At 31.5% G+C, this 27,980-nt stretch overlaps 3 protein-coding genes across 3 annotated transcripts; 2 read left to right on the forward strand and 1 right to left on the reverse strand.

Annotated features, from left to right (window-relative positions):
* The first annotated feature begins 832 nt into the window (after positions 1-832).
* LOC101253066 (RING-H2 finger protein ATL22) lies at positions 833-10,882 on the forward strand. Its single transcript, XM_004234902.5, has 3 exons — positions 833-887; positions 5,500-7,713; positions 10,244-10,882. Exons 2-3 carry the CDS (start codon positions 7,017-7,019, stop codon positions 10,663-10,665), a joined length of 1,119 nt encoding a protein of 372 aa, XP_004234950.2. The 5' UTR covers positions 833-887; positions 5,500-7,016; the 3' UTR covers positions 10,666-10,882.
* Positions 10,883-10,922: 40 nt separating this feature from the next.
* On the reverse strand, positions 10,923-14,148 carry LOC101251453 (rust resistance kinase Lr10). The gene is made up of 2 exons (XM_004235056.5): positions 12,371-14,148; positions 10,923-12,180 (listed from the first exon to the last, which is right to left on the reverse strand). Exons 1-2 carry the CDS (start codon positions 13,116-13,118, stop codon positions 11,021-11,023), a joined length of 1,908 nt encoding a protein of 635 aa, XP_004235104.1. The 5' UTR covers positions 13,119-14,148; the 3' UTR covers positions 10,923-11,020.
* Positions 14,149-14,340: 192 nt separating this feature from the next.
* Positions 14,341-15,676, forward strand: LOC101252760 (uncharacterized). Its single transcript, XM_004234901.5, has 2 exons — positions 14,341-15,254; positions 15,349-15,676. Exons 1-2 carry the CDS (start codon positions 14,474-14,476, stop codon positions 15,510-15,512), a joined length of 945 nt encoding a protein of 314 aa, XP_004234949.1. The 5' UTR covers positions 14,341-14,473; the 3' UTR covers positions 15,513-15,676.
* The last annotated feature ends 12,304 nt before the right edge of the window (positions 15,677-27,980 follow it).

A 27,980-nucleotide genomic window follows, 5' to 3' on the forward strand; every position in this document is an offset into this window, starting at 1 on the left:
GCTGAAAATTAACATAGTATCAGATGACATTGATTCAGCTATACGAACAAAGTAAAAAGTTCATCACTTTTAATATGTCTCAAGTATTTCTAGGCGTAGTCCGTTCAAGTTACACTGCTTAAGAATTACTTATTCAGTATAGTACTATAGTTTCACAAATTCGATTCAAAATTTCAAAATTTCACTTGTAAAAATAGGGCCAATAAACATCCTTGCTTCCTTCGCAACCATCGTCTTTTAGCTGCTGATTAATGAGTGTCAAAGATAGATGTGTCACGCCGCGCCGCATGAAGAAAACTGTCAAGCAACCGTCGTCTTTTAGCTGATTAATGAGTGTCAAAGATAGACGTGTCACGCGCGCCGCATGAAGAAAACTGTCAAGCATTGAATGAAGGGAGGGAGGCTCGGGCGAGGTTGTCGGAGCAAGTCCGCCGTAATCTTACCGTTTACAACAAGATATCCTTGCTGTGAGCTCTCTCCAAAGTACAGTATTGACTTGTTTTTCTTTCAAGAAACTAGCCATATTTCCAATGCTAAGGATCTCTAAGAACTTATAATCTAGTTGTACCAATTGAAGTCTGCAAGCGTTAGATTTAATTTTCGCAAATAAAAAATGAAAAAGAGTCTAAAATATTCTTTAATAGCTGGGGTAATTTTGACCAAAGTAAAAACTATCAATAATTAAAGTATTGATAACAAAGATATTGTTGGCCAAATAAAAAATATATTTTTGTTCAATTTCACGTAATTTAATAAATTTCTTTTTCATTTCCGTATATATTTAGAGTAAGTTTCATTTAGCTGACCTATATATATTTGCCAATCTTTTTAGGGAAGAACTGACAAAAAGAGGAAAGATCGAAGGCGCAGCAGAATCAATTTCACAGGTTGCTCCCTAAACCCCTAGTTTTTACTTCATCAATTAAATCATACAATTAAGCTTGATTCTTTTTTGAACTTGGTAACTTGGGTTGTGGCAAATTGGTTGTAAAACAACGAGATTGCTTCTTCTAATTCCTGGGTTTCCCCTAATTATTCTTTTATATGGTAGTCTCAAAAATTACATTTTTTTTTGTGATTTTAGGTACATAATTACTAACTATATGACTGGTTTGGTCTTGTGTCTTTTATGTTGTCGTTGTTGATACAATGATTCATCTAATATTTTACATTTCATAATCAAAGAGGGTCTTGATTAGGAGAATCTTGCGTCAAATGGTGTAAGTCCTTGTGCCCAGTAGTTCTGAGTTTTTGACATGGAATCTTGGTTTTATTATCACCTTCGCATTTTCCATCAAATTTTGGAGAGTTACTTTATATGGCCTCAGTACAATTAAAGTGATGAGTCAATAGTTCGTGAAATTGCATTTATCTAATGAGTGATGACACTATCTTCAAATGATACAACAAGAAGTAGCAAAATTGGGTTGTACTTTCTTCAAGCCTATCTTTTTTATCATTTATTTATTTACTTCCCTTTGTGAGTTTGGTTAAATTCAATATTTATAGATGTTTCATGAAATGTTGATCTTGTGTTGTATTCGTGCTTAAGAAAAACATATTTGCTATTCTAATGCCAAATTATATTGTATGAGTTGGCATAACTATGTCACATGCATGAGATCGAGTTTGCCTGCAGAAATAAGAAGATACTGGGTATGGATCAGAATATTAGGTCTACCCATGAATTTGTGGTCTCAAAAAATGTTCAAGGAGATCGGTAACTAATGTGGAGGATTATTTGAGATGGTCAATAATGTTCATTCATGCGAAATTGTTTGGCATTGGAATAGCAATATTATTGACCACTACTTAGACAATGCACAGTTGTATAAATATGATTTTACTGAAGTGGTTAAACAAAGAAACGTCTTTGTGGGGAGAATATTATCTAACCAAGGATGAACAAAAGAAAAGAACCTAGGTCCAGCTTTATTTCCTCATATAATCTATCTTATCTATTTGAAAAATAATAAGATTGTCATGGCTATCTTTTGACCTTGGAAGACGTAATTTTTCAAGGGAAAAATAGTTGTGCTAGGATGACATGCAGACTCTAAATGATGGAGTCAAGGTGCTAGTCGTAGCACCTTAGGTTCAGACTCCAGGGTCCGTGAGAACACATTCTTTCTGGTAGCACCTCTGTAAATTCATGTACTTCTGATAGTGCTTAGGTGCCAGCTGATGGAGCCTAACCAACAATCTTTCTTAAGTTTTTGTTTCAGATCCATCTGTTAGTGCCCATGGCTGTTATTAAGAGCCTAGACGCTATACACCTAGGATGTACTACTCCCCCCCTTCCATTTTATGTGGCACCATTTCCTTTTTGGTCAGTCTCAATAAGAATGTCATATTTCCTTATATGGTAAGTATTTAAAGGTACAATTCCTCTTTTACTCTTGTTGGTCCCACTTAATTTTAAACATAGTACTCTAATACATTTATGAGGAGAGAGAAAAGTGAATTTACTTTTTTGAAGGACAATTTGATAAACATTTCAAAGTCTTCATTATTTCTTAAACTCCGTGCCTGGTCAAATTTTGCCTCATAAAATGGGACGGAGGGAGTATTATTTTAAGGACTTACAACAACAATTATGCCTTAATCCTAAACAAAATCAAGGTTTGCCTATGTGAATCCTTACCGACCATGTAAAACAATCCCATCTTCACTTTAAATTGATTACTAGGGTAAACAATTATGGGGTCAGTTGCTGAACTTAGTATAAAATCCATGGTTATGGGAAAGTCCTTTGTATCTCCTACTATCGCTCTCATCCTAGTGATGGCTCCTTCATACATGTCCGTTCTGACATTTATCCATTTAACAGGAGCCGAGTCTTTACTATGCATATTTTCATAGTCGTATAGTCATGGATTCCAGTAGAGGTTTTGTAGACATCGTAAAGCTATCATCTGTATTCATGGTTTTACTTGTCACATGTATCGGTTCAACTAGTCAATATGTGTTGTATATGAAGCTTCTCATCAGTAAATCTATCCGCATGATAGTTTACTTTCTCATCATAGGTCACTTGTAAAGCATGTGTTTGGTACTTGTCTGCCTCACCTAGGGTTGGGGTATGATAACAAAAGTGGTTTTTTCTCCAACTTACCAAAAAAGCTATTTTGGTACGCTATCATATGTTTTTTCAAGATCGATTAACACCATATGTACATCTAGTCTCCTCTAGCTATGAATTTTCATCAATCTTCTTGATGAGAATATAACTTTTGTTGGAGATATATTGGTTGTAAATTCAAACTGATTCTTAGCCACTCTTGCAGTGTCCCTAAGTCTACACCCTATCGCCTTCTCTTCGAGTTTCATTTTATAAATTCAATTCCGTGATCGTTTTCACAACTTGGAATATCTCTTTGTATCCAAGGGTGTGACCCGATGGTTGGTTTAGAACCATGAGGTCTTATATTCAAATCCAACAGAGATAAAAAAACACCAGGTGATTTCTTCTCATCTGTTCTAATCTTGGTGAACAAAGTTATCTACTACATGTTGTTTGGTAAGAGGGGACAAGTATTTTGTGGAATTTGTCATGGTGCATGAAAGCTAGCTCGGACATAATTGTCATAAAAAACAATCTTTTTTGGCCCCCAAAAATTGCCCATGCACAAGATGCTAAGCACTAGGCGTGAGGTCAGAGATGGGGTGTTAAAGAATGTCAAAAGTCCCACGTTGGTCGTTAATGAGATGGATGGACTCCTTATAAGGTTCAGGCAATCCTACTCCCTTGGAGCTAGATTTTAGGGTGTGAGTTAAGTTTAAGACCTAATTTAACATGATATCAGAGCAGGCAGAGGTCTTGAGATTGAATTTCACAGCCACCCAAATCAAAAAGAATTTACACGTGCTTGGTCCATGATAATAAATCAGGCCTCCTGTGTTGGGAATATAATCAAATAATAAAAGTGTGCACTCTCTAACAGCTTAAGTTTTTAGATGAGATGGTCACACGCTTCAGCATGGTATCAGAGCAGGCAGAAGTCCTGCGATCGAATCTCACCGCCATCCAAACTAAAAGAAAATACACGTTCTTGGCCCATGAAAATGATCAGGCCCGAACATGAAGGGGCGTGTTGAGAATATAATTAAATAATAAAATTGTGCACTCTGTAATAGCTTAAACTTTTACATGAGATGGTCACACACTTTAACACTTAAAAATTGAAATTAGGATACTCCTTTATTCGTCATGCATCCTACCACCTTAAATAAAACATTAAATAGCTTGGTAAACTCTCCTTTTCCGAAGACACTCCCAAATCTTAATGCATTTACCATTTGGACTGCATAGTTTTCTAATCTTCATATTCTTTTTTATGTAGGCAGCCACTAAAGCTTGTATTAGGTTAGGCTGTCTACATAACACCTCTTGGGGTTTGGCTCTTTCCCAGACTCTGCTAACGCAGAATTCTCTGTGCGCCAAACTGCCTTTTAAAAATATTTTTAGGCCTACTTCTACCATTATAGCTAAAGTTTCTATCGTGCGCAGATGTATTTAGATCAAATTGTATATTCTTGTGGCTCGAGTTGAAGAATTGACCAAAATAGCTTCTCCATCTCTCTTTGATCTTGTTATCTCCACATAACCAACATTATGCCACACAGTTGGCCATTATGGCAACAGAAATGCTTTTTATGATTTAGGGGATGATGGAAGAATCTGACATGTGGTTTTGAATTGCACCTTCTCTATGCGAGTATTAGATACAATACAATGAGTTCCCTTCTGTAAACTTCTCTTATCACTCTGTTTTAATAAAAGAAATGAAATCTTTGCCATAAGTATATACAGTTTTTATCTATTTGCTAATTTTGTGCTACTTGTCCTCTATTAACTTTCTAGTTTATTTTTCAGATTTTTTCTCCAATCGCAAGTCTCCTCCAATTAACAGTCTTTATAGCACACCTAAGACAGAGAGAACTTTTCATGTCTCTATCTATTCTCAGTATCACTTTCCACTGTGCTCTCCCTGTCTATTTTCAATTCACTTCTTTGCTTCTGTTTCCCTAAGTTGTTCCATAAAATTACTGTCTTGTTAGGGTTCTTCTATTTGCTGTCGTTATTTCTCTATGTGCTTTCCAAACAAAGTTTTCCTTTTCAAAAATTACTTGAACTGTTTTATTTAGGTGGCAGATGAGGTTTAGTGGCAGTTTTAGATGCTTCCTTTTTTTGTTTCTACAAGTTTGTCATGATTGCCTTTTTCTCTTGTTGCTATTTATCTCATCATTTTCACTTCCTTCCTCAGAGCTGATAAAATTATGGAAGCAAGAAAAATGATAAGAATCATTTATTGACCAACTAAATGTTGCAGCTTCTTGTTGATTGTTGTGTTTCATGAGAAACTTATACTTGAAAGTCTTTTTCACTATAAACTCTCTGATGATAGTCAAGGAGAAAATATGGAATTGCACTTGTAAGGAGCCAGTTCACCTATTAACTGCAATCTGATCAGGCACTATTTTTTACTCTTTCTGAAGGTTTTCTGTCTCGCTAACGAGTCTGGTCAAGACTGCGCGAAGCAAATAGGAAAATGGCAAGAAATATGGGTCATCTCTTGAAATCGTTGATTGAGCTTCCAATATCCAAAGTTGGTTTTTCAAAGAACTCAGCTGGTCGACTCATTTGCTCTTCAACTCAAGGAGAGCAAATCAACCAGGATCATGATGAAGAGCATGATGCTCATACTTTGGATGAGAAGGAGAAGGTTGATTACGAAAATGAAGGGAATATTAAACTTGAGGACAACAATGACGAAGAGGATACTTCTAATGTTAACAAAAAGACTGGTGAGATTGGAGGCCCTAAAGGTCCTGAACCCACCCGCTATGGTGACTGGGAGCGTGGTGGCCGCTGCTCTGATTTCTAATCTTCTTTTCAGCTTTTGATTTGAACTGTCGTCTTACAGGTAATGAGTTCCCTATCAGATATGTTGGAGATGAAGTAGTAATAATGTAGGTGTTATTTTTCAAAGTTCTTTTTTTTTTCTTTTTTCGCGGTGCTTGAATAAGAGCAGTTGTTACATGATTATACAACGCAAAGTTTCTAATAATATAGGTTATAGTCTTGTTAATTACAATTTACAAATTATTATCTCTATGATTATAGGGTGATGCAAGAATATTAATTGTTCAATTAAATCTGGGATTAGATGATTTGATGTTTTCTGGTATTTGGTAAATGTTTTAAGTCTTTGATGGTGACTTGAATCATTTTATGTCATGGAACATTCAATTATACCATTTTACTAAGGCATTGACCAACTCCATGTCTACAAAATCAAAAATTTAATACAATATTATCTGTTTGTAATTTGGACTTGGTAAAATGGTGTGATCAATTTCTTGTTTCACATCATAATCCTAGAAAGTATTAGTTGTAAGATTACGAATCCTCTATACTGATTACCAAATCTGTAAACGTTAGTTGTGCACTTGCTTGTGCTATGGTCCTTAAATTGTTTGTTACAACGAAATTACTGCTCCTTTCGTCATTGATGCGATAATTTTCTTTCATTAATTTACTCAAAAAAAATAATAACGCACTTTTCTTTTCCAAAGTCATTTAACTTTACCATCCTTATTATTTTAATTCACTTTCATATAAAAGTTCAATTTATCATATGCTTTTACCGCCACTCGTTAGTTACCTACCATTCTTTATTTTACTTTGATCGGACACATAGTACTAATATTTATAATTAGGTAAAGAGTAGGAATTCAACTCTCTTTCTGCTTTACTATAAACCATATTACAAACAAAACAACACTATTAATAACTCTCTCATAATCTTCAGTAAGTTCAAAGTAAATTACTACTCTTCTTTTTGACTATAAAAAAATAATAATTATAAAATAACTCTAATACCATTGACTTGTGATATTGACATCCTTTATCATGATTCCTACCAATTAACAATAATGGTTATTTACTCATTTTAACAAAAATACTATAGTACAAACTAATACTCTGTTTCTGTTTAGTTTTTTCTTCTTAAATGGAATTGCATAAAACAATTGCTCTGTTTTTTCTCTTGTGCTATTTAATTAGCACAACAGTCGTAGTTGCTAGCACAGGTTGCTTCACATCTGCATGTAGCAAAGATGAACCATTAATCCGATTCCCTTTTCGTCTCCGTAATTATCAATCCCTAGATTGTGGCTATCCAGGATTCAACTTATTCTGCGATGCATTAAATCGAACAATTATTCGATTACCAGGTTCGCCAGGAGAATTCACAATCGAAGCTATAAATTATTCTACACAGGAATTATGGCTTAACGATCGTAACAATTGCCTTCCTCAGCTTCTCCTCAACTTAAATCTCTCTTCTTCCCCTTTTTTGGGAGTTTATTATCAGGATTTCACATTGTTCAATTGCTCCTTTGATCATACGACGCTCAAGCTAAATCCAATAGGTTGTTTGAGTGGTTCCAATTATACTGTTTATGCTACATCTTCTATGAGGGGATTTGACTTGTTGTCAAAATCAAATTGTAAATCGATTGGAACTTTACCGGTTCCTGTACAGTGGCCTTTCTTCGAACAGGTGGTGTCCTCAGATCTTAGTGGTGATATCTTGCTCACATGGGATAATCCAGATTGTAGAATTTGTGCGTTAAGAGGTGGAAGATGTAGTTTGAAGAGGACACCGTTTAATCGAGAAATCATTTGTGAAAACAGTCGTGGAATTGGTAAGATCTCTAAACATTCGTTATATATCAACTTTCCTCATATTATCTCTGATTGCCGTTTTACCACTTCTTCCGAAGTGGGAAAGTTTGTTAACTACTCCCTCTACTTTTACTCGTCCATATTTGAAACGTTTCACAATATTACCAAAATATTCATATGAATTGATGTTTATTTTAAGTTTTTGATAAATGATTTTGGTGACTAATTACAACTAGAGGCTAGACCAGGAAAATAATATGATTTATTCTTTTTTATACGTGAAAATTAATAAATAAAATGAAAATATTTTTATTTTAATATAATAAACATGTAAAAGTAAGTGGAGAGTATATTCAAACCCAATAAAGAGTTCCTTAAACTCTAAATTGGTTAGAGCTTTTCATAGGCAAGTTAAAAGGCTTGTTGGATGCTTTCTAATTATAGTTGATAGTTGATACTAAGCATACTTGAACTATTTATAGTTGCGTCACCATATGAGTTTTGCAATCAATAGTTTATTTATTTATTTCGCTTTTTATATATTTTTACGAGTTCTAGTGTTATTTTTTTGCAACTAAAAATGTTTTTTCATAAATTTTTTGGTATAGCATGGCACTTCTTATACGAAATTTGAGGGCTTTCCTTGTTCTACTGTTGAGAAGAAAGAGTTTCTCTTCTCTCTTTTTTGAATTTGATCAAATAAAATTTTCAAATGATTATTTCATGTCATCTAATAAGGTTTTAGGCCTAAAGTTCTTTATTTGAAGTCTCCCATCTTTAATTTTTAATTCAATATTCTGGAAGGCTTGCAATTCCTACTTCTTTTCACATGTTTAAGTCAACATAGCCTCTCTTCTTGAAGACTTTGTTCATCTCATAAAGTTGATAGTCAAATAAACACGGAAGTAGCTAACCATATATAATAATATTAGAAAGTACTTAGCTAAATAATTAATTAACTAGTATCCTGTTTCTAAAATCTGAACAGATTTTACTATAATGTGAAAAAAAAATATGTAGTTTTAGTTTAAAACACTTGTAGAAAGTTATTTCAATATGAGTTGATTTGAAATATTGTATCTGGACAATTAATACGTTGAGTGTTGCGGAAAGCTGTTCACACCTTCATTCTCTATGCTGAGGTCAAATCCTATTGTGTTTGGACATGAAACGAACTTCACATTGTATACTTCAAATTTGAAATTGAAATAATGGACCAATTTGATAATGACATTACTAAATCAAAAACCATAAAAGACAAGTAAAGAGAAGAAGATGCAAGAAATGATAACTTCATATGACTTTTAAAGCCATTTTCATTATTTTAGTGGCATTTTGTTTTTGTGGTTTTGTATCTTTATATTTCCTTGCACTTTATCTATGTTACTCAATAGTTTTATGGAACGCTCTTTATTTTTATTTTGCACTCAAATATTCTAAGTTTGACTTTGGAATTGGAGCATTAAAACTTTGAGTGAGTCAATAGTCCCCACATACACCCTTTCTTCTACGTTACAAGGACATGCGTGGAATGTTGCCTTACTTTTCTCTTTCTTGCATTATTTTAGTAGGTAAAGTGACAAAGCAAATATGTTGAACCAAAAAAAATAAAATAAAAAATAGAAGTGTGAAATCAAAGTAAACCCCTCATTATTCATACTATAGTCATTTTTATAAAAAGATATTAGAGTTGCAATTCGGAAACCTAAGTCTGCATATATTCTATCCTCTTAGATTTTACTTGTGTAATTTCACTAAGTATACTATAGATATGCTATTCTACTAGAGTTGCAATAACTTAAATAGGACGGAAATTGAATTGAACATATTGGACCGAATCTCCTTATGTCAAGAGCTTGACTTATCATGAAAAGAGAGAATTTAGGTCATAACTTGAGAGACTGTGACTATTGCCATGAGTAGTTATTACTATTAAAATGATATCATTTGTTTGTGTGGACAAATTACTTGTTTTAACAGGTTAAAATACACTGAGATGTTAAAAAACACATCATCATCACTATGCAAAGTTAAATCTATTTTAGGGAAAGCATCTATTTATAGTAATAGTAATCCATCGCCTTGACTTGAGTCTCCATCATATCTATTTCCTGCACGCTTGTAACGGTTGGTTAAGCTAGGCCGATTAGAACCTCTCGGCAGTAGGGAAGGTCAAGACTTTCCTCTCATTACTCTTTCCACGGCAAAGTCAACATCTTAGCCCGAAGTAATAATTTTCCCCCTTTTACTACCTTCTTTATAACTAGTCTTCTATCTATATTCACAAATAATAGTTCTTTTGGTTTTTCATCTAATGTTTGGTACCTATTTTTGGGACTTGACTAATTTAAATTAGCTAGTAAGTCCCACCAAATGCTCCCTAGCTACCAAAAGTGACTCTATCTAGAACTTGACCTGCGAAACATCCAGTTAAAAATTAAAAAAGTACTTGTCATTTCACTATAATCTCTAATAGTTGCTGATGTATTTTAAGATATACCAACTCACTAACAATAACAATAAAAAAAATGATGTAAATTTCTTTTGCAGCATTTCCTAGAGGCGCGCGCTACGCTATAATTGTGGGAGCTGGAGTACCAGCAATGTTATTCTTAATTGGGCTTCTATGTTTCATAAGTGGAAGGATAAGGTCTTGCAGGAGAAGAGCCCAACCAGTCCTAGAATTCAGCTCTGCGGTTACACCACAACCCATCGTATTTACGGGCCTAGATGGGCCCACAATAGAATCTTATCCCAAAACTATATTGGGAGAGAGCAGACGTTTGCCCAAGCCCGATGATAATATTTGCCCAATTTGTTTGGCTGAATATCAGCCCAAAGAGACTTTAAGGACCATTCCTGAATGCCTACACTGTTTCCATGCAGACTGCATAGATGAATGGCTTCGATTAAATGCTTCTTGTCCAGTTTGCCGCAATTCCCCTATGTGTGTTCATGGTACCGACTTTTGAAAATTTCGATTCGATAATTTGAAAATTAGGTGGATATGGTTCAGTTTTGATTTGTGCAGTACTGTAATTATGATTTATTCGATTTCGACTTAATGGAGAATTATGTGTTAGAGCTAGATCGAAATTTTTATGCTAAAGTACAATGCATATGTTTGAGTAATTAATTTGTACTAGTAAAGACTTATTACTAAAATAAAACTTATGCCTAATTTTTAAAGGCATTGAGCCGCCCACTCTTTTGTAGAGTAAACTCTCTATTTTGAAAATTCAGTTCCATTCAAATTTTTATTGAGTAGAATTTACAACAACCAAAATTTATACATTATTTGAAAAATATACTATGCATCACAGCGACTCAATTTGAATTTGCACCAGTTTCAGAACTTCTCTGAATCTCACTGCTATATTGGTTTCTATCTGCACTAGTCTTCATGTCTGTCGAATTCATTGAGCCGAATGGATTTGGTGGCATTATGGGAATGCCTTCTCCTACTAGCATTTGAATCACAACTTTCATGGATGGCCTATCTGCTGGAAACCATTGAATGCACCAAAGTCCTACAATTGCCAGTTTCTTGATTATGCTGTTCTCATCGTCATGCTCGATTTGGATTGCTATTTCTTCACCTTTTTCGAGTTGTTTGTACATCCACTCCGGGTAGTAAATCTGACTACTACTGTTCTCCGCCTTTGCAGCATCATCAAATTTGTTCCTTCCACCAATCATATCAAGCAACAACATGCCAAAACTATATATATCTGCTCTATAGGACACATCTCCGTAGTTCCTGGAGAACACTTCAGGGGCGATATAGCCAATAGTGCCTCGAGCAGCAGTCATTGACACAGCACTTTGTTCCTTGGCACACAACTTTGCAAGACCAAAATCAGCAACTTTTGGATTGAAATCTTGGTCTAACAAGATATTATGAGGTTTGATATCGAAATGAACAATTCGTTGATTGCAACCTTGATGGAGATACTCGAGTCCCTTGGCAATTCCTACAGATATTTGTAACATCTTCTCCCAACCTAGTGATGATGACCCTCTTCCATTCCCTGATGATATGATCTTTTGAAGTGTATCGTTTGATAAATATTCGTACACAAGGGCTCGTCTATAACCATCAGCACAATATCCAACTAAACGTACAACGTTCACATGATGAATTCTACCTATGCTGCCAACTTCATTTATGAAGTCTTCCCCTTCACCCTTGAAATTGTTAAGTACCTTAACCGCGACAAGAATTTCATTTGATAACTTCCCTTTGTATACTTTCCCATAGCCTCCCTGACCAAGTTTATACTTAAATTGCTCTGTGATCTTTTTAATATCTGCATAACTGTATCTTGTAGGTCTCAGAGCTTTATAATCCTCCAAAAACCTCTCGATCCTCCGCTGATCCTCTTTCTTCATTTTCAATTTGACAATCTTGTAGACTGCTAGAGAGACTAACACAAAGGCAAACAGGCTACCGAATACAATTGCAACAGTAACTTTCTTTGACAGCCCTATAAAATGAAGATGATAATATTGTTAGCTTCTACTTGCTATTTAGCACTAACTAACAATCTTGATCTCTAAACAGTGATGTTCCTAGCTTGTATGTTAAGGATCTGATTATCATTCAGACAATAGTTTTGAAGGTAAATAAAAAATTATTAGAGACTGAAAAGGGGAGTATCAATTTCAAAGATGTACCTTTGCTAGGTTCTTCTGGAATGTCAATACATTCAGTTTCACTCCTTGAACTATTGGATTTCATCTTGCAGTACTTCCCATCCTCTTCACAATTCCCACAAAATGGTTCAGACCAATGCAGAAATATTCGTGTATAACTATATTCTTGCTTCCCGTAAAGTAGCTCGTAGGGAACATCTGAAATGTTGTACATCATTGTACAAGATGAGGGATACTCAGAAATACTATTGTAAGATCTAAAAGCAAGGACATCATACTGAGGACTGCTAAGGCAATCGATTCGAATAGAAGCCGATGAATATTTTTGCTTTGACGAGCAATTGAATAAAGTGAATCCACCATACGCGTTCGGATCAAAAGTGAAAATGGAAGCAGAGGAGTTTGTGTTTGCAATCTGTCTGGGAAGACACGAAGCATTGAGGTCTGATAATGTTATTGTCTGTGATTTGTAATTAATTTCCTCAACAGAAACGTTAGCTGATATCGAAATGTCGAATTTGTTGATAGTTGCTTGTATTGGAAATCGGAGATTGAATTGAGTAATGTTTTTTGAAGTACAAGATAGTTCGAAACCAGGGTAACCACAATGACTTGGCTGATGATTTTTGAGATGAAAAGGGAATCGAATCACCGGACCGAAATCGCCACATCTTGTTGGTAAACATTGATCATGGGGTGGTACTAGTTGTGCTAGAGTTACAGTTAAGAAAATTAGATGAAGAAACAAGTGGATCAGTATATGAGGCATTTCTCTAACAATGTGCTTTAGTTGCCAATTAGGAAATGGTTCCTTTGGAGAAAAACTAAAATGTGGTTTTAAAGGTCAACACGCTAAAACATATCATAACAAGTTGCTGAGCTGTTTGAATTGAAGAGAAAAAAAAAAAGACAAAATTTGTCCCTTGTGTTTGAGAATAGATTAAAATAGACTTTAAAAAGTATGGATAATATAGTTTTGGGCCTTCAAATTTGCAAAAAGTCAAAGTACTCCCTCCGTTTCACAAAGTATGATCTAATTTGATTTGGTACGGAGTTTAAAAATATAAAAAAGACTTTGAATCTTGTGGTCCTAAAGTAAAGTTAGGTTAAATGTACAAAATTGTCCTTTGATCTTGTAGCCTTAAGCATACCACGTGGAAAGTGTTTACCAAAAAAAAAAGATCATTCTTTTTGAAACATACTAAAAAGAAAATAAGGTCATTCTTTTTTAAACGGAGCTAGTATTGTTTTAATACTCATCAAGTATTTAACGGTTTGTGTTTGTTAGATTTGATGGACAACATTTGAAAAAAAGATTTAATCATAAATATCAAGAAAATAACGTCAAATTCTAAAATTTGCAATACAAAATGTTGAACCAAAAACTAAAAAGTAGCAGAAATTAATGTTAAAAAATAGACATACATATATACAGAGAGGCTCAAAGTGATTCTTGATCTTAAAAAAAGTAACAGAAATTAATTTTGTCTCTGTATACATGTTTCGTCAAATTTAATAAAAAGAGTTGGCAAATATTTGCAGGAGACTAAAAGGCTATCTCGTTGACTCAATTTATATGACATACTTTTATTTTTAAACAATGCTAAAAAATATGACACATTTCTCAATATAATAATAATTTAACTTTAAAGTATAAATTTTTTAAAAAATTAATACTTTTTAAAAAAAATTCTATATCCAATCAAACTATATCATATAAATTGAAACATAATAAGTGACTCGTTAACAAACTTAAAAGAGCTAAATTGCTTTAGTGAGTACTTAAAAGAACTACTATTGCTATAATTTATAAACCTTACTTCAAATATAAAGAACCATTTTATTCATTCTGTGTTGAATATTTCAATACATATCTTTGACTTTCAAACATGGCAACTTAAATATCATTTCCCCCAATTTATCTTGAAAATGTCATGTTACTGAAAGCAACTTGTATGATGGATAAGACTGGGCAATACATTTGTTAACACATTCAACTTCATTTTAACAAATCAATAGTCTAATTGCACACGCTGCAAGAAAAGTCAAATTTTATTCATTATATAAACCACACATCAAGAAAAAAAATAAATATCATTAGTATCTTCCTATTCAATTGACACAATGTCTTTAACAAATTCATTTTTTGCTACTGTTTTTCTATTTGTTACATTTATAACAAGCTGTATAGCCCAGACTACTTCTCAATGTGTCCCTTCATCCTGTGGCGATAGTGGCGAACTAAAATTTCCTTTCCGATTGAGGTCTGATCCCCAGCATTGTGGTAAGACTGGATATGAACTCGATTGCCAGAATAACGAAACCATTTTCCATTACAAGTCGCGTAAATTCTACGTCCAGGAGATTAACTATACCAACTTCTCAATCAGGCTACTCGATCCCAGCCTGAAAAATCAGACCGAAAATTGCTCTGTTTTTCCACAACACAGGGCAAGTTACGATGCCATGACTAGCCTAATCTTCGGATGGCTTCGTGTTGATAACGATATCAATTATGTCAACTGTCGCGGTCAAATCAACTCCTCAGTATACATTCCTACAAGTTTTTGTAGCACAGCTACAAATTCTAGTTTTAGCTATCTTGTCGTAGGTGAAATATTGCAAGCTTCAGATTTAGCAGTCGGTTGCAGAGTTGAAACTGTGGCATGGAGTGCAGCTCCGGGGATTTCACCTAACGTATCGTCTTCGTTATCCAGCATTCACCAAGCTCTGGGTTACGGATTTGATCTCTCTTGGAGGCGTGATTTCTTATGCAGAGAGTGTGGGAGAGATGATGAATGTGTTTTCAAAGACAATAGTGATGTAGCAACTTGTATTCATTACTGTAAAGAGGACACTCCTGTTTCTGAACGTTCTTTCGGATGCAAAGTCGAGTACTATTCTGGTAGGAGTTAGTTTTAATATATATACATCAACATTATTAGCTATACTCATGTCATCAAATTTAACTAACTTGTTTTTTCTTATTTTGTTGACAGTTTTTGTATTGTTCTATGGTGGTATAGCAATTGGTGCACTTGTGGTTGTGGGAATCACAATCTTGATTGCAGTTGTGGTGTGGCAGTGCAAAAGACGGAATTTGAACACATCGAACCATGATGTTTTGGGGAATAAAGCTTCTTCCAGTGAAGAGAATTGTTAAAATTCTTTGATTTTAAGGTCAATCTAATCCTGTATAGTATATCTAGAGTTTCCATTATTGTCTATTTGATTCATTGATTGTATATCTTTTTTCTTTTTAAACATCTTTTGATTAACCTAATTCTTGTAAGTGAATGAATGGATATTTGTGCATTTTGTGATCAATTATTGGACATGAAATTATCTTATTTTTGGATCAAAAGCAATAGTTTAAGAGCATAAAGAAGATTTTGAATTTTGTGATCCTAAATTAAATTAGGTTAAATATATAAAATTGTCCAATGATATTGTGACGTTAAACTATAAAATAGTATAAATATCTCTCCTTTTCCTCGAATGGATATAGAAAGTTGAAAAACTAAATTATACATGACAACCAAATTACTCAAAGGTAAATGATAACTATCCATCCAATTATTTTACAAGATGGTAAAGTTAGTTTTCATCATTTAGACAGAATATGCACTAATAGTTTGACTAATTTTCATTCTTTATTTAGAGAAGGTATATATTCTTTATTGGTCTTACGTATTGTAAACTGTAATAGAACGTTATCTGTTTTGAGTGTTTTGTCCTTATCATCATCTAGACAATTTTTTTAGATTTATGTAATACAAAAATTAATTATATCTATTTTCTTTTGCTATTTACTGTAATCAACACTTTAATTATATTATAATTTTCTTTTGGACAACATATGAAGTTTCATGTACAATGAAAAAAAAGGCATAATACATATATTAGACCCTCAATTTGGCTTCAAATTATAACTTTGACCTTCAACTTTCATAATGTACAAACAGACACTTTAAATATTCAACTTTCAAATAAATAAACACATGAGTCCTACATGGAAAAATACACGTAGGACACCACGTTGGACAAAAAATGACATGTAGGATGACATGCAGGATAAGCGTGTCTATTAGTTCAACTTTATATAAGTTTAAGTGTCTACTTGTGCACACCCAAAATTGAAGGGCATAAATGTAATTCGAAGCAAAGTTAAAGGGCATATTTATGTATTATGCAAAAAAAAAAAAAATGTGCACTTCATTCGAAAATTTTTATATATGCTGCAGATTTTAATAAGAGTATGCCAAGATTATTTGTTAGTCAATACAACTTTACTTTTCGGATAAATTGGCATCGTATGCATATATGATGGGTTATGTGCAATCAAGATATATTTTAAAATGCACTGATAACCCTTCTATCATATTGACAACAATACTTTTAATCATGATAAAAATAATTTAAATAGTAGGATACAATATATGCCAACATATAAAAATTTATATACTAAATAAGTCATCTCATTATTACAACTTTGAACAATTTTCAATTATGTGTAACATAGTTAAAATTTTATAGATATTTGTAAAATATTCTATTTTTATTAACTAATAAAAAGTTTAAATACTTCAAATATTTGTCATATAAATTCATTTTAACATTTTGAATATGTACCCAATTAAATTTTAACTTTTTTTAATAACATAAGTAATAACGTATAACATACACGTACAAAGCACGGGTCGAAAATGAATTTTTAAAAAGTCATATTACAAAGGCGGATATTTTTTTTAAAAATCATTAAAGATATACTTAGTTTGGATTACAATGTCCAAAAATATGTGACAAAGTAGAGAGGTCCTTATGTTTGAGTTTTTTTTTAAAAAAATAATCACTTAAAGATACTCATGAGCTATTTGGCCATTTAATTTGTCAATAGTGAGCCTTTTTCCTCATCGTTAATTTTAACAATTGTTTATTTAACAAAAAATCATATTACGTAAGCGTAATTTTTGTACTTTTTAGAATTTTCGATATCTAGTGCAACATTTATTTTTTAATAAAATCTATTTCTAGCATATGATGTAGATTTTTAAGGTTGCATGGTGGAAGGTAGAATAAGTGATAGGGATAAAGAGTGAAGAAGGAAAAAAAATAAAAAAATAAACTCCTCACGCACTCAAAATGCCTGCAACACACACAATATGCCAAATCAGCAAAAAATGTCAAACTGACACAACGGAATATAATATGAGGTGTCTTGAATAAACCAAATCTAGTTAAAACGTCTAAGTGAAAATTTGTGCCAACTTTAGGTGGCTATCAATGTGTTAGATCCCTTCTCGTAATGCTGTAACTAAACTTCATTCTTTCTAAATTTGTATACTTTATGAAGAAACATGCGTTCCTTTGTTTCTGTCTTGAAGTATATGATCAATATTGACTCACTGAGTGATTTTTACTTACCTCTTCGTTGGAGTCCCTATATTATGTCTTAAAATAATTCGGATATAATCGTTGGAGTTCCTATGTCGATACGGAGATTAATGATCATTTGTATGATTTTTATCGGAGTAGTTTAGGGGCTAACCCTTATGCATGATTTTAGTGCATTTGTGCTTCCAGTATTGTAGAATGTTTTAAGAGATGCAAGTACTTCTGACTTTTCATTAATAGATGGTGTCATAAAATAATTTGACAGAAAGTCTAGTGCAGAAAAGTTCAAAATCAACTAATATTATGATATCATTTCTCTGTTCCTTTATGCTGTCTTTATCAATTCAAATAAAAAAATCTACCACCTATTAAGCGTGTGATATACGTGCAACACACGTGTCCAAAAACTAGTATATTAGATTGGATTACAACAGTAGAAAAAAAGAAATTAAAATCATAAAGACCACATTGCAAAATGGAAAAAGATTAAAAATTATTCCAAATCGACCGCGTCATAGAATTCTTTATAAAACAATGTATATATCATCATCATATTATATCATTTATATATAATTATTATTTATTTATTTATTTTTAAATATATTAACTATAATTATCATATCATGCTATAGTGGGAACATCAAAATTAAAAAATTGAAATATCTTTTTACCCTACAAAACACTATTTCTATTTTTTAAAAAAACCAAATATATATTCTAATTACTAATTTAATATAGATGTAATAAATTTTACAAGTATTCAATGTGCATTACATTATTTAATGATGAAATTAAGTAAGATATGATTTGTACTTTGCTCAAAATATTTTTACCTTTTTTTTTCCAGAGCATGAAAATTCTAAGATAGAGATAAAATTCAATATACACCACATACAATGAATGTATGACATTTAAAATTACTCAAAGGTAAATAATAACAATCCATCCAATTATTTTACAAGATGGTAAAGCTAGTTTTCATTATTTAGACAGAATTTGCACTAATAGTTTGACTAATTCTCATTCTTTGTTTAGAGAAGATATATATATTTTTTTCGTCTTACATATTGTAAACCGTAATAGAACGTTATCTGCTTTGAAGTGTTTTGTCCTTATCATCATCTAGACAACTTTTTTAGATTTATGTAATACAAAAATTAATTATCTATTTTCTTTTGCTATTTATTGTAATCAACACTTTAATTATATTATAATTTTCTTTTGGACAACATATGAAGTTTCATTTACAATGAAAAAAATATGTACTTCATTCGAAATTTTTTATATATGTTGCAGATTTTTATAAGAGTACGCCAAGAGCATTTGTTAGTCCATACAACTTTACTTTCCGGATAAATTGGCATCGTATGCATATATGACAGGTTATGTGCAATGACAACAACAGTTTTAATCATGATAAAAATAATTTAAATAGTAGGATACAATATACGCCAACATATAAAAATTTATATACTAAATAAGTCATCTCATTATTACAACTTTGAACAATTCTCAATATAATTATGTGTAACATAGTTTAAAATTTTATAGATATTTTTAAAAATATCCTATTCTTATAAACTAATAAAATGTTTAAATACTTCAAATATTTGTCATATAAATTCATTTTAACATTTTGAATATGTACCCAATTAAATTTTAATTATTTACTTTTTTTAATAACATAAGTAATAACGTATAACATATATGTGCAAAGCAAGTATCGAAAATGAGTATTTGAAAAATCATATTACAATGGCGGATTTTTTTTTCTATAAAATCATTAAAGATATACTTAGTTTGGATTACAATGTCCAAAAATATGTGACAAAGTAGACATGAGCTATTTGACCATTTAATTTGTCAATAGTGAGCCTTTTTCCTCATCGTTAATTTTAACGATTGTTTATTTAACAAAAACTCATATTACGTAAGCGTGATTTTTGTACTTTTAAGAATTTTTGATATCTAGTGCAACATTTATTATTGGGAAAATGCATAAACACCCCCTCAATCTATGCCCGAAATCTCAGAGACACACTTATACTATACTAATATCCTATTATACCCCTGAACTTATTTTATAAGTAATTTTCTACACCTTTTCGGCCGACGTGGCACTAGCTTGAAAAAAAAAGTTAACCAGTATTGGACCCACAAGATAGTGTCAGATAGGCCAAAAAGGGTAGAAAATTAATAATAAAATAAGTTCAGGGGTAATAGGACCTAGTAAAGTATAAGTGTGTCTCTGAAACTTTGGGCATAGGTTGAGGGGGTACTTGTGCATTATCCCTTTATTATTTAATAAAATCTATTTCTAGCATATGATGTAGATTTTTAAGGTTGCATGGTGGAAGGTAGAATAAGTGATAGGGATAAAGAGTGAAGAAGAAGGAAAAAATTTTAAAAAAATGAATTCCTCACGCGTTCAAAATGCGTGCGACACACACAATATGCCAAGTCAGCAAAAAGTGTCAAACTGACACAACGGAATATAACATGAGGTGTCTTGAATGAACCAAATCTAGTTAAAACGTCTAAGTGAAAATTTGTGCCAACTTTAGATGGCTACCGATGGGTTAGATCCCTTTTTGTGATGCTATAACTAAACTTCATTCTTTCTACATTTGTATACTTTATGAAGAGACGTGCGTTCCTTTGTTTCTGTCTCGAAGTATAGATCCATATTGACTCACTGAGTGATTTTTACTTACCTCTTCGTTGCAGCCCTATATTATGTCTTAAAATAATCCCAATATATCGTTGGAGTTCCTATGTCGATACGGAGATTGATAATCATTTGTATGATTTTTATCGGAGTAGTTTAGGGCATGATTTTAGTGCATTTGTGCTTCCAGTACTGTAGAATGTCTTAAGAGTTGCAAGTACTTCTGACTTTTTTTTAATGGGTGGTGTCATAAAATAATTTCACGGAAAGTCTAGTGCAGAAAAGTTCAAAATCAACTATTATCATTTCTCTGTTCCTTTATGTTGTCTTTATCAATTCAAATAAAAAAATCTACGCGTGTAATACACGTGCAACACACGTGTCCAAGAACTAGTATACTAGATTGGATTACAACAGTAGAAAAAAGAAATTAAAATCATAAAGACCACATTGCAAAATGGAAAAAGATTAAAAAATTTTCCAATACCGTGTCATAAAACTCTATAAAGGAAAATCTATACTATATTGAATTATAATATCATTTTTTAAAATAAAAAATACAAAGATAAATATAAAAAATTTGATAGATCAAATGACAATGATGGAAATAATATAATTTTTTTGAGAAAATCATAAAAGATATACCAGATCAAATCAGATTACAATACCAAAAAAAAGTATGTGACAAAATTAGAGATTGTCCCTTATGTTTGAGGTATTTAATATATAATCACTTAAATATACGTGTTCCTGAATCTGCATGGAAACTACTAGAATCAACAAATAGTGGAAGACAATTAAAACTAAAACATGAAAGGAAAGAAGAGATTATATATAGCTTTGTGAACTGTTAGTTCGAAGCTGATATGAGATGTTAGTTCGAACTTGATATGATGTTTTGATGATTTAACAAGAAACCAGATTCTTGTTATTGGAAATACTAACAGTGAAAGGAATATTTGTGTGTACTCATCAAAATGAGGAAAAATGTTATGTTTTAGGTGTTTTGATGATCCTCACAAATGTAGGGACCTGGTCCCTAACAAATTGTTTTCGCTCAGATTCAAATGAGGTACAACTATAAAGCTGTCGTGTCAGGTGGTAGGTAAAAAGTGCAGTGTCCTACACCAATAGGAAGAGCGGATGAGATGGTTTGTTTCAGTGTCTCACAAACAAAGGGACCTGTTCCCTTGTTAAGTTATCTCGTCCAAATTCATTATTTGGAACAGCTGTAAAGTTGTTGTGTCAGAGGTTGTTGAGGCATCAGCGTACTACACCAATCAGAATGGACACAATTGTTTGTCCAACGGTCAATAGCTCTTTATGGTTGACTTAGTCAACATGACGAACAAAAAATAAATATTCATTCAAAGAAGGAAGTCAATTGGCAAGTCTTTCAAAGAACTCATAAAGAAGTTGTCACCTTTGATGTGGTAGGTGCACAACTTTTCTAATAGCAGACCTTCAGCCAATGGGATGGTCTCGACGAGTTTGTTGTGATTTATATTATCTCTTTCCAACAAACACAAACTCAAGATTTGGCAAACTAAAACTCAAAGAGCTTAAAATAAAAGGCCATCTTCAAGGAAGAATTCAAGCACAAGAATATATAGAGCAAGGACCTGATTAAGAGAAAAAATGATTTTCGTACCTGTTGTTGTTCTTAAATGTTTGTATTGAGCTTAACTTGTAGGATTCGTTGCATTATTTGTTAGAAACGTTTCAAACCTGGTTTGAGTCTTACAAGAACATAATTAGGTGTAACTTTGTGTCTTACTGTAAAAGTCTATATTAATCAGTAGAGTCAGTATAGTGGGCGGTGTGATATCCGTTTAATTTAGTCTAAGTTATCTAGGGGTGATAGCTTAGTGAGCAGTGTAGTATCTGCTCTGGCTCGTGGTATTGCTTAGTGTGGAGTTTAACAGCTAATCTCATTTTGTAAACTGACTTTTACTTTTGCTTGAAGAAGATTAGTGGAAGCAGTTAAGTCCTGTTGAGAACAGGTCGTGATTTTACTCTCTTGAACAAGGAGATTTCCACATAAAGCTGCTTGTTCAATCCTTAGTTTCAGCACTTATTTTACTACTTGTTATTGTCACTGTATTGAAAACCTGGTACCACCGAAGTAAGTGGACGCATATTTTTAGTTACTGTTCTCGTTGAGTTAAGGGACCTGATCCTTGACTAATATTGTTTTGCTTTATCCAAAGTTCAATCTGTTGTTATCATTCGTCACCAACATTATCATACAATACATTATGTTTTTACCAAAACAAGGGGATGGAAGATATCAGGTGAGCAAAGTCAAATTTGTCTGATAAATGGAGACATAACTCATTAAGGTAAATCAAACAGATGTATCAACCCGTATATCATGATCTCAAGTTCAGGTAAAAGCATTCAACTGCATTGTGAGTCCCAATCACAAATGATTACAAAGAGGCAAACATTTAAGAAGCACAAAACTCGTGCTTCTGAGGCAAAGGTGGCAAAACATAACATTTCATGAGAGGGGCTTGTAGGCGGTAGATCTGCACATCCCCATCGACATATCGAAAACAAGCCTAGCACAAGAAACCAAGCAGCCATAACTGTTGATATGTCATGATCAATAGGGTATAGTTATTACTTATACAAACAAATTCAATATTTTCATCACCTGTAAATCAAAAACTAGTGTGAGAAGAGTCAAGTAATACAGGGAGATCGCTCACTTTGCACGAGTGAGGTAATATCAGAGGAAACTGTAATAGAACGTTATCTGCTTTGAGTGTTTTATCGTTATCATCATCTAGATAATTTTTTTAGATTTATGTAATACAAAAATTAATTATGTCTATTTTCTTTTGCTATTTATTATTTTAATTGACACTTTAATAATATTATAATTTTCTTTTGGACAACATATGAAGTTTCATTTACAATGAAAAAAAAATGGATACTTCATTCGAAAATTTTATATATGCTGCAAATTTTAATAAGTGTATGCCAAGAGCATTTGTTAGTCCATACAACTTTACTTTTCGGATAAATTGGCATCGTATGCATATATGATGGGTTACGTGCAATCAATATATATTTTAAAATGCACTGATAACCCTTCTGTCATATTGGCAACAATAGTTTTAATCATGATAAAAATAATTTAAATAGTAGGATACAATATACGCCAACACATAAAAGTTTATATACTAAATAAGTCATCTCATTATTACAACTTTGAACAATTTTCAATATAATTATGTGTAACATAGTTTAAAATTTTATAGATATTTTTAAAAATATTCTATTTTTATAAACTAATAAAAAGTTTAAATACTTCAAATTTCTGTCATATAAATTCATTTTAACATTTTGAATATGTACCCAATTAAATTTTAATTATTTACTTTTTTTAATAACATAAGTAATAACGTATAATATACATGTACAAAGCGCGTGTCAAAAATGAATTTTTGAAAAATCATATTACAATGGCGGATATTTTTCATAAATCATTAAAGATATACTTAGTTTGGATTACAATGCCCAAAAATATGTGACAAAGTAGAGAGGTCCTTATGTTTGAGGTTTTTAAAAAAATAATCACTTAAAAATACTCCTGAGCTATTTGGCCATTTAATTTGTCAATAGTGAGCCTTTTTCCTCATCGTTAATTTTAAGGATTGTTTATTTAACAAAATTATATTATGTAAGCGTAATTTTTGTACTTTTTAGAATTTTTGATATCTAGCGCAATATTTATTTTTTAATAAAATCTATTTCTAGCATATGATGTAGATTTTTAAGGTTGCATGGTGGAAGGTAGAATAAGTGATAGGGATAAAGAGTGTAGAAGGAAATTTTTTTTAAAAAATAAACTCCTCACGCGCTTAAAATGCGTGAAGCACACACAATATGCCAAGTCAGCAAAAAGTGTCAAACTGACACAACGGAATATAACATGAGGTGCCTTGGATGAACCAAATCTAAATAAAACGTCTAAGTAAAAATTTGTGCCAACTTTAGGTGGCTACCGATGTGCTAGATCCCTTCTCGTAATGCTGTAACTAAATTTCATTTTTTCTACATTTGTATACTTTATGAAGAGACGTGCGTTCCTTTGTTTTGTCTCGAAGTATATGATCCATATTGACTCACTGAGTGATTTTTACTTACCTCTTCGTTGGAGTCCCTATATTATGTCTTAAAATAATTTCAATATAATCGTTGGAGTTCCTATGTCGATACAGAGATTGATGATCATTTGTATGATTTTTATCGTAGTAGTTTAGGGGCTAACCCTTGTGCATGATTTTAGTGCATTTCTACTTCCAGTACTGTAGAATGTCTTAAGAGATGCAAGTACTTCTGACTTTTCATTAATGGATGGTGTCATAAAATAATTTGACAAAAGTCTAGTGCAGAAAAGTTCAAAATCAACTAATATTATGATATCATTTCTCTGTTCCGTTATGCTGTCTTTACCAGTTCAAATAAAAAAATCTACCACCTATTAAGCGTGTGATATACGTGCAATACACGTGTCCAAAAACTAGTATACTAGATTGGATTACAACAGTAGAAAAAAGAAATTAAAATCATAAAGACCACATTGCAAAATGGAAAAAGATTAAAAATTATTCCAAATAGACCGCGTCATAGAACTCTATAAAAAACAATGTATATATCATCATCATATTATATCATTTATATATTATTATTTATTTATTTATTTATTTTTAAATATAATAACTATAATTATCATATCATATTATGCTAAAGTGGGAACATCAAAATTAAAAAATTGAAATATCTTTTTACCCTACAAAACACTATTTCTACTTTTTTTACAAAACCAAATATATATTCAATAACTAATTAAATACAGATGTAATAAGTTTTACAAGTATTCGATGTGCATTACATTATTTAATGATGAAATTAAGTAAGATATGACTCGTAATTTGCTCAAAATATTTTTACCTTTTTTTTTCATAGCATGAAAATTCTAAGATAGAGATAAAATTCAATGTACACCACATACAATGAATATAGGACATTTAAAAAAAATTTAACTTTCAGACTTCTCCAATTGAACTACTATAAAATTGTATAAATAACTCTTCTTCTCCTCAAATGGATAATAAAAGTTGAAAAACTAAATTATACATGACAACCAAATTACTCAAAGGTAAATGATAACTATCCATCCAATTATTTTACAAGATGGTAAAATTAGTTTTCATCATTTAGACAGAATTTGCACTAATAGTTTGACTAATTCTCATTCTTTATTTAGTGAAGATATATATATTTTTTTCGTCTTACATATTGTAAAGTGTAATAGAATGTTATCTGCTTTGAGTGTTTTGTCCTTATCATCATCTAGACAATTTTTTTAGATTTATGTAATACAAAAATTAATTATATCTATTTTATTTTGCTATTTATTGTAACCGATACTTTAATTATATTATAATTTTCTTTTGGACAACATACGAAGTTTCATGTACAATGAAAAAAAATGTGTACTTCATTCGAAATTTTTTATATATGTTGCAGATTAAATAAGAGTATGCCAAAATCATTTGTTAGTCTATACAACTTTACTTTTAAGATAAATTGGCATCGTATGCATATATGATCGTTTACGTGCAATCAAGATATAATTTAAAATGCAGTGATAACCCTTCTATCATATTGGCAACAATAGTTTTAATCATGATCAAAATAATTTAAATAGTAGGATACAATATATGCTAACATATAAAAATTTATATACTAAATAAGCCATCTCATTATTACAACTTTGAACAATTTTTAATTATGTGTAACATAGTTTAAAATTTTATAGATATTTTTAAACATATTCTATTTTAATAAACTAATAAAAAGTTTAAATACTTCAAAAAAATATTCATTTTAACATTTTGAATATGTACCCAATTAAATTTTAATTATTTAATTTTTTTAATAACATAAATAATAACGTATAACATACATGTACAAAGCACGTGTCAAAAATAATTTTTAAAAAAATCATATTATAATGATGGATATTTTTTTATAAAATCATTAAAGATAGTTTGGATTACAATGCCCAAAAATATGTGACAAAGTAGAGAGGTCCTTATGTTTGAGGTTTTTTTAAAAATAATCACTTAAAGATACTCATGAGCTATTTGGCCATTTAATTTGTCAATAGTGAGCCTTTTTCCTCATCGTTAATTTTAACGATTAGTTTATTTAACAAATCATATTATGTAAGCATAATTTTTGTACTTTTTAGAATTTTTAATATCTAGTGCAACATTTATTTTTTAATAAAATCTATTTCTAGCATATGATGTAGATTTTTAAGGTTGCATGGTGGAAGGTAGAATAAGTGATAGGGATAAAGAGTGTAGAAGGAAAAAAAATTTAAAAAATAAACTCCTCATGGGCTCAAAATGCGTGCAACATACACAATATGTCAAGTCAGCAAAAAGTGTCAAACTGACACAACAGAATATAACATGAGGTGTTTTGAATGAACCAAATCTAATTAAAACGTCTAAGTGAAAATTTGTGCAACCTTTAGGTGGCTACCCATGTGTTAGATCCCTTCTCGTAATGCTATAACTAAACTTCATTTTTTCTACATTTATATATTTTATGATGAGACGTGCTTTCCTTTGTTTTGTCTCGAAGTATATGATCCATATTGACTCACTGAGTGATTTTTACTTACCTCTTCATTGGAGTCCCTATATTATGTCTTAAAATAATTTCAATATAATCGTTGGAGTTCCTATGTCGATACAGAGATTAATGATCATTTATATGATTTTTATCGGAGTAGATTAGGGGCTAACCCTTGTGCATGATTTTAGTGCATTTCTACTTCCAGTACTGTAGAATGTCTTAAGAGATGCAAGTACTTCTGACTTTTCATTAATGGATGGTGTCATAAAATAATTTGACAGAAAGTCTAGTGCAGAAAAGTTCAAAATCAACTAATATTATGATATCATTTCTTTGTTCCGTTATGCTGTCTTACCAGTTCAAATAAAAAAATCTACCACCTATTAAGCGTGTGATATACGTGCAATACACGTGTCCAAAAACTGGTATACTAGATTGGATTACAACAGTAGAAAAAAGAAATTAAAATCATGAAGACCACATTGCAAAATGGTAAAAGATTAAAAATTATTCCAAATTGACCGCGTCATAGAACTCTATAAAAAAAACAATGTATATATCATCATCATATTATATCATTTATATATTATTATTTATTTATTTATTTATTTTTAAATATAATAACTATAATTATCATATCATATTATGCTAAAGTGAGAACATCAAAATTAAAAAATTGAAATATCTTTTTACCCTACAAAACACTATTTCTATATTTTTTACAAAACCAAATATATCTTCTAATTACTAATTAAATATAGATGTAATAAGTTTTACAAGTATTCAATGTGCATTACATTATTTAATGATGAAATTAAGTAAGATATGACTCGTAATTTGCTCAAAATATTTTTACCTTTTTTTTTCCAGAACATGAAAATTCTACGATAGAGATAAAATTCA

The sequence above is a fragment of the Solanum lycopersicum genome, chromosome 3 (assembly GCF_036512215.1).
Source record: "Solanum lycopersicum chromosome 3, SLM_r2.1".
NCBI lineage: Eukaryota > Viridiplantae > Streptophyta > Magnoliopsida > Solanales > Solanaceae > Solanum > Solanum lycopersicum.

Bases quoted from the DNA above. Each gene is read 5' to 3' on its own strand.
- LOC101253066 (XM_004234902.5), top strand. From the start codon at position 7,017: ATGGAATTGCATAAAACAATTGCTCTGTTTTTTCTCTTGTGCTATTTA. The intron at 7,714-10,243 runs GTAAGATCTCTA...TTTCTTTTGCAG, and splicing joins TGAAAACAGTCGTGGAATTG to CATTTCCTAGAGGCGCGCGC.
- LOC101252760 (XM_004234901.5), top strand. From the start codon at position 14,474: ATGTCTTTAACAAATTCATTTTTTGCTACTGTTTTTCTATTTGTTACA. The intron at 15,255-15,348 runs GTAGGAGTTAGT...TTTTGTTGACAG, and splicing joins CAAAGTCGAGTACTATTCTG to TTTTTGTATTGTTCTATGGT.
- LOC101251453 (XM_004235056.5), bottom strand. From the start codon at position 13,118: ATGCCTCATATACTGATCCACTTGTTTCTTCATCTAATTTTCTTAACT. The intron at 12,181-12,370 runs GTACATCTTTGA...TTCATTTTATAG, and splicing joins TCCAGAAGAACCTAGCAAAG to GGCTGTCAAAGAAAGTTACT.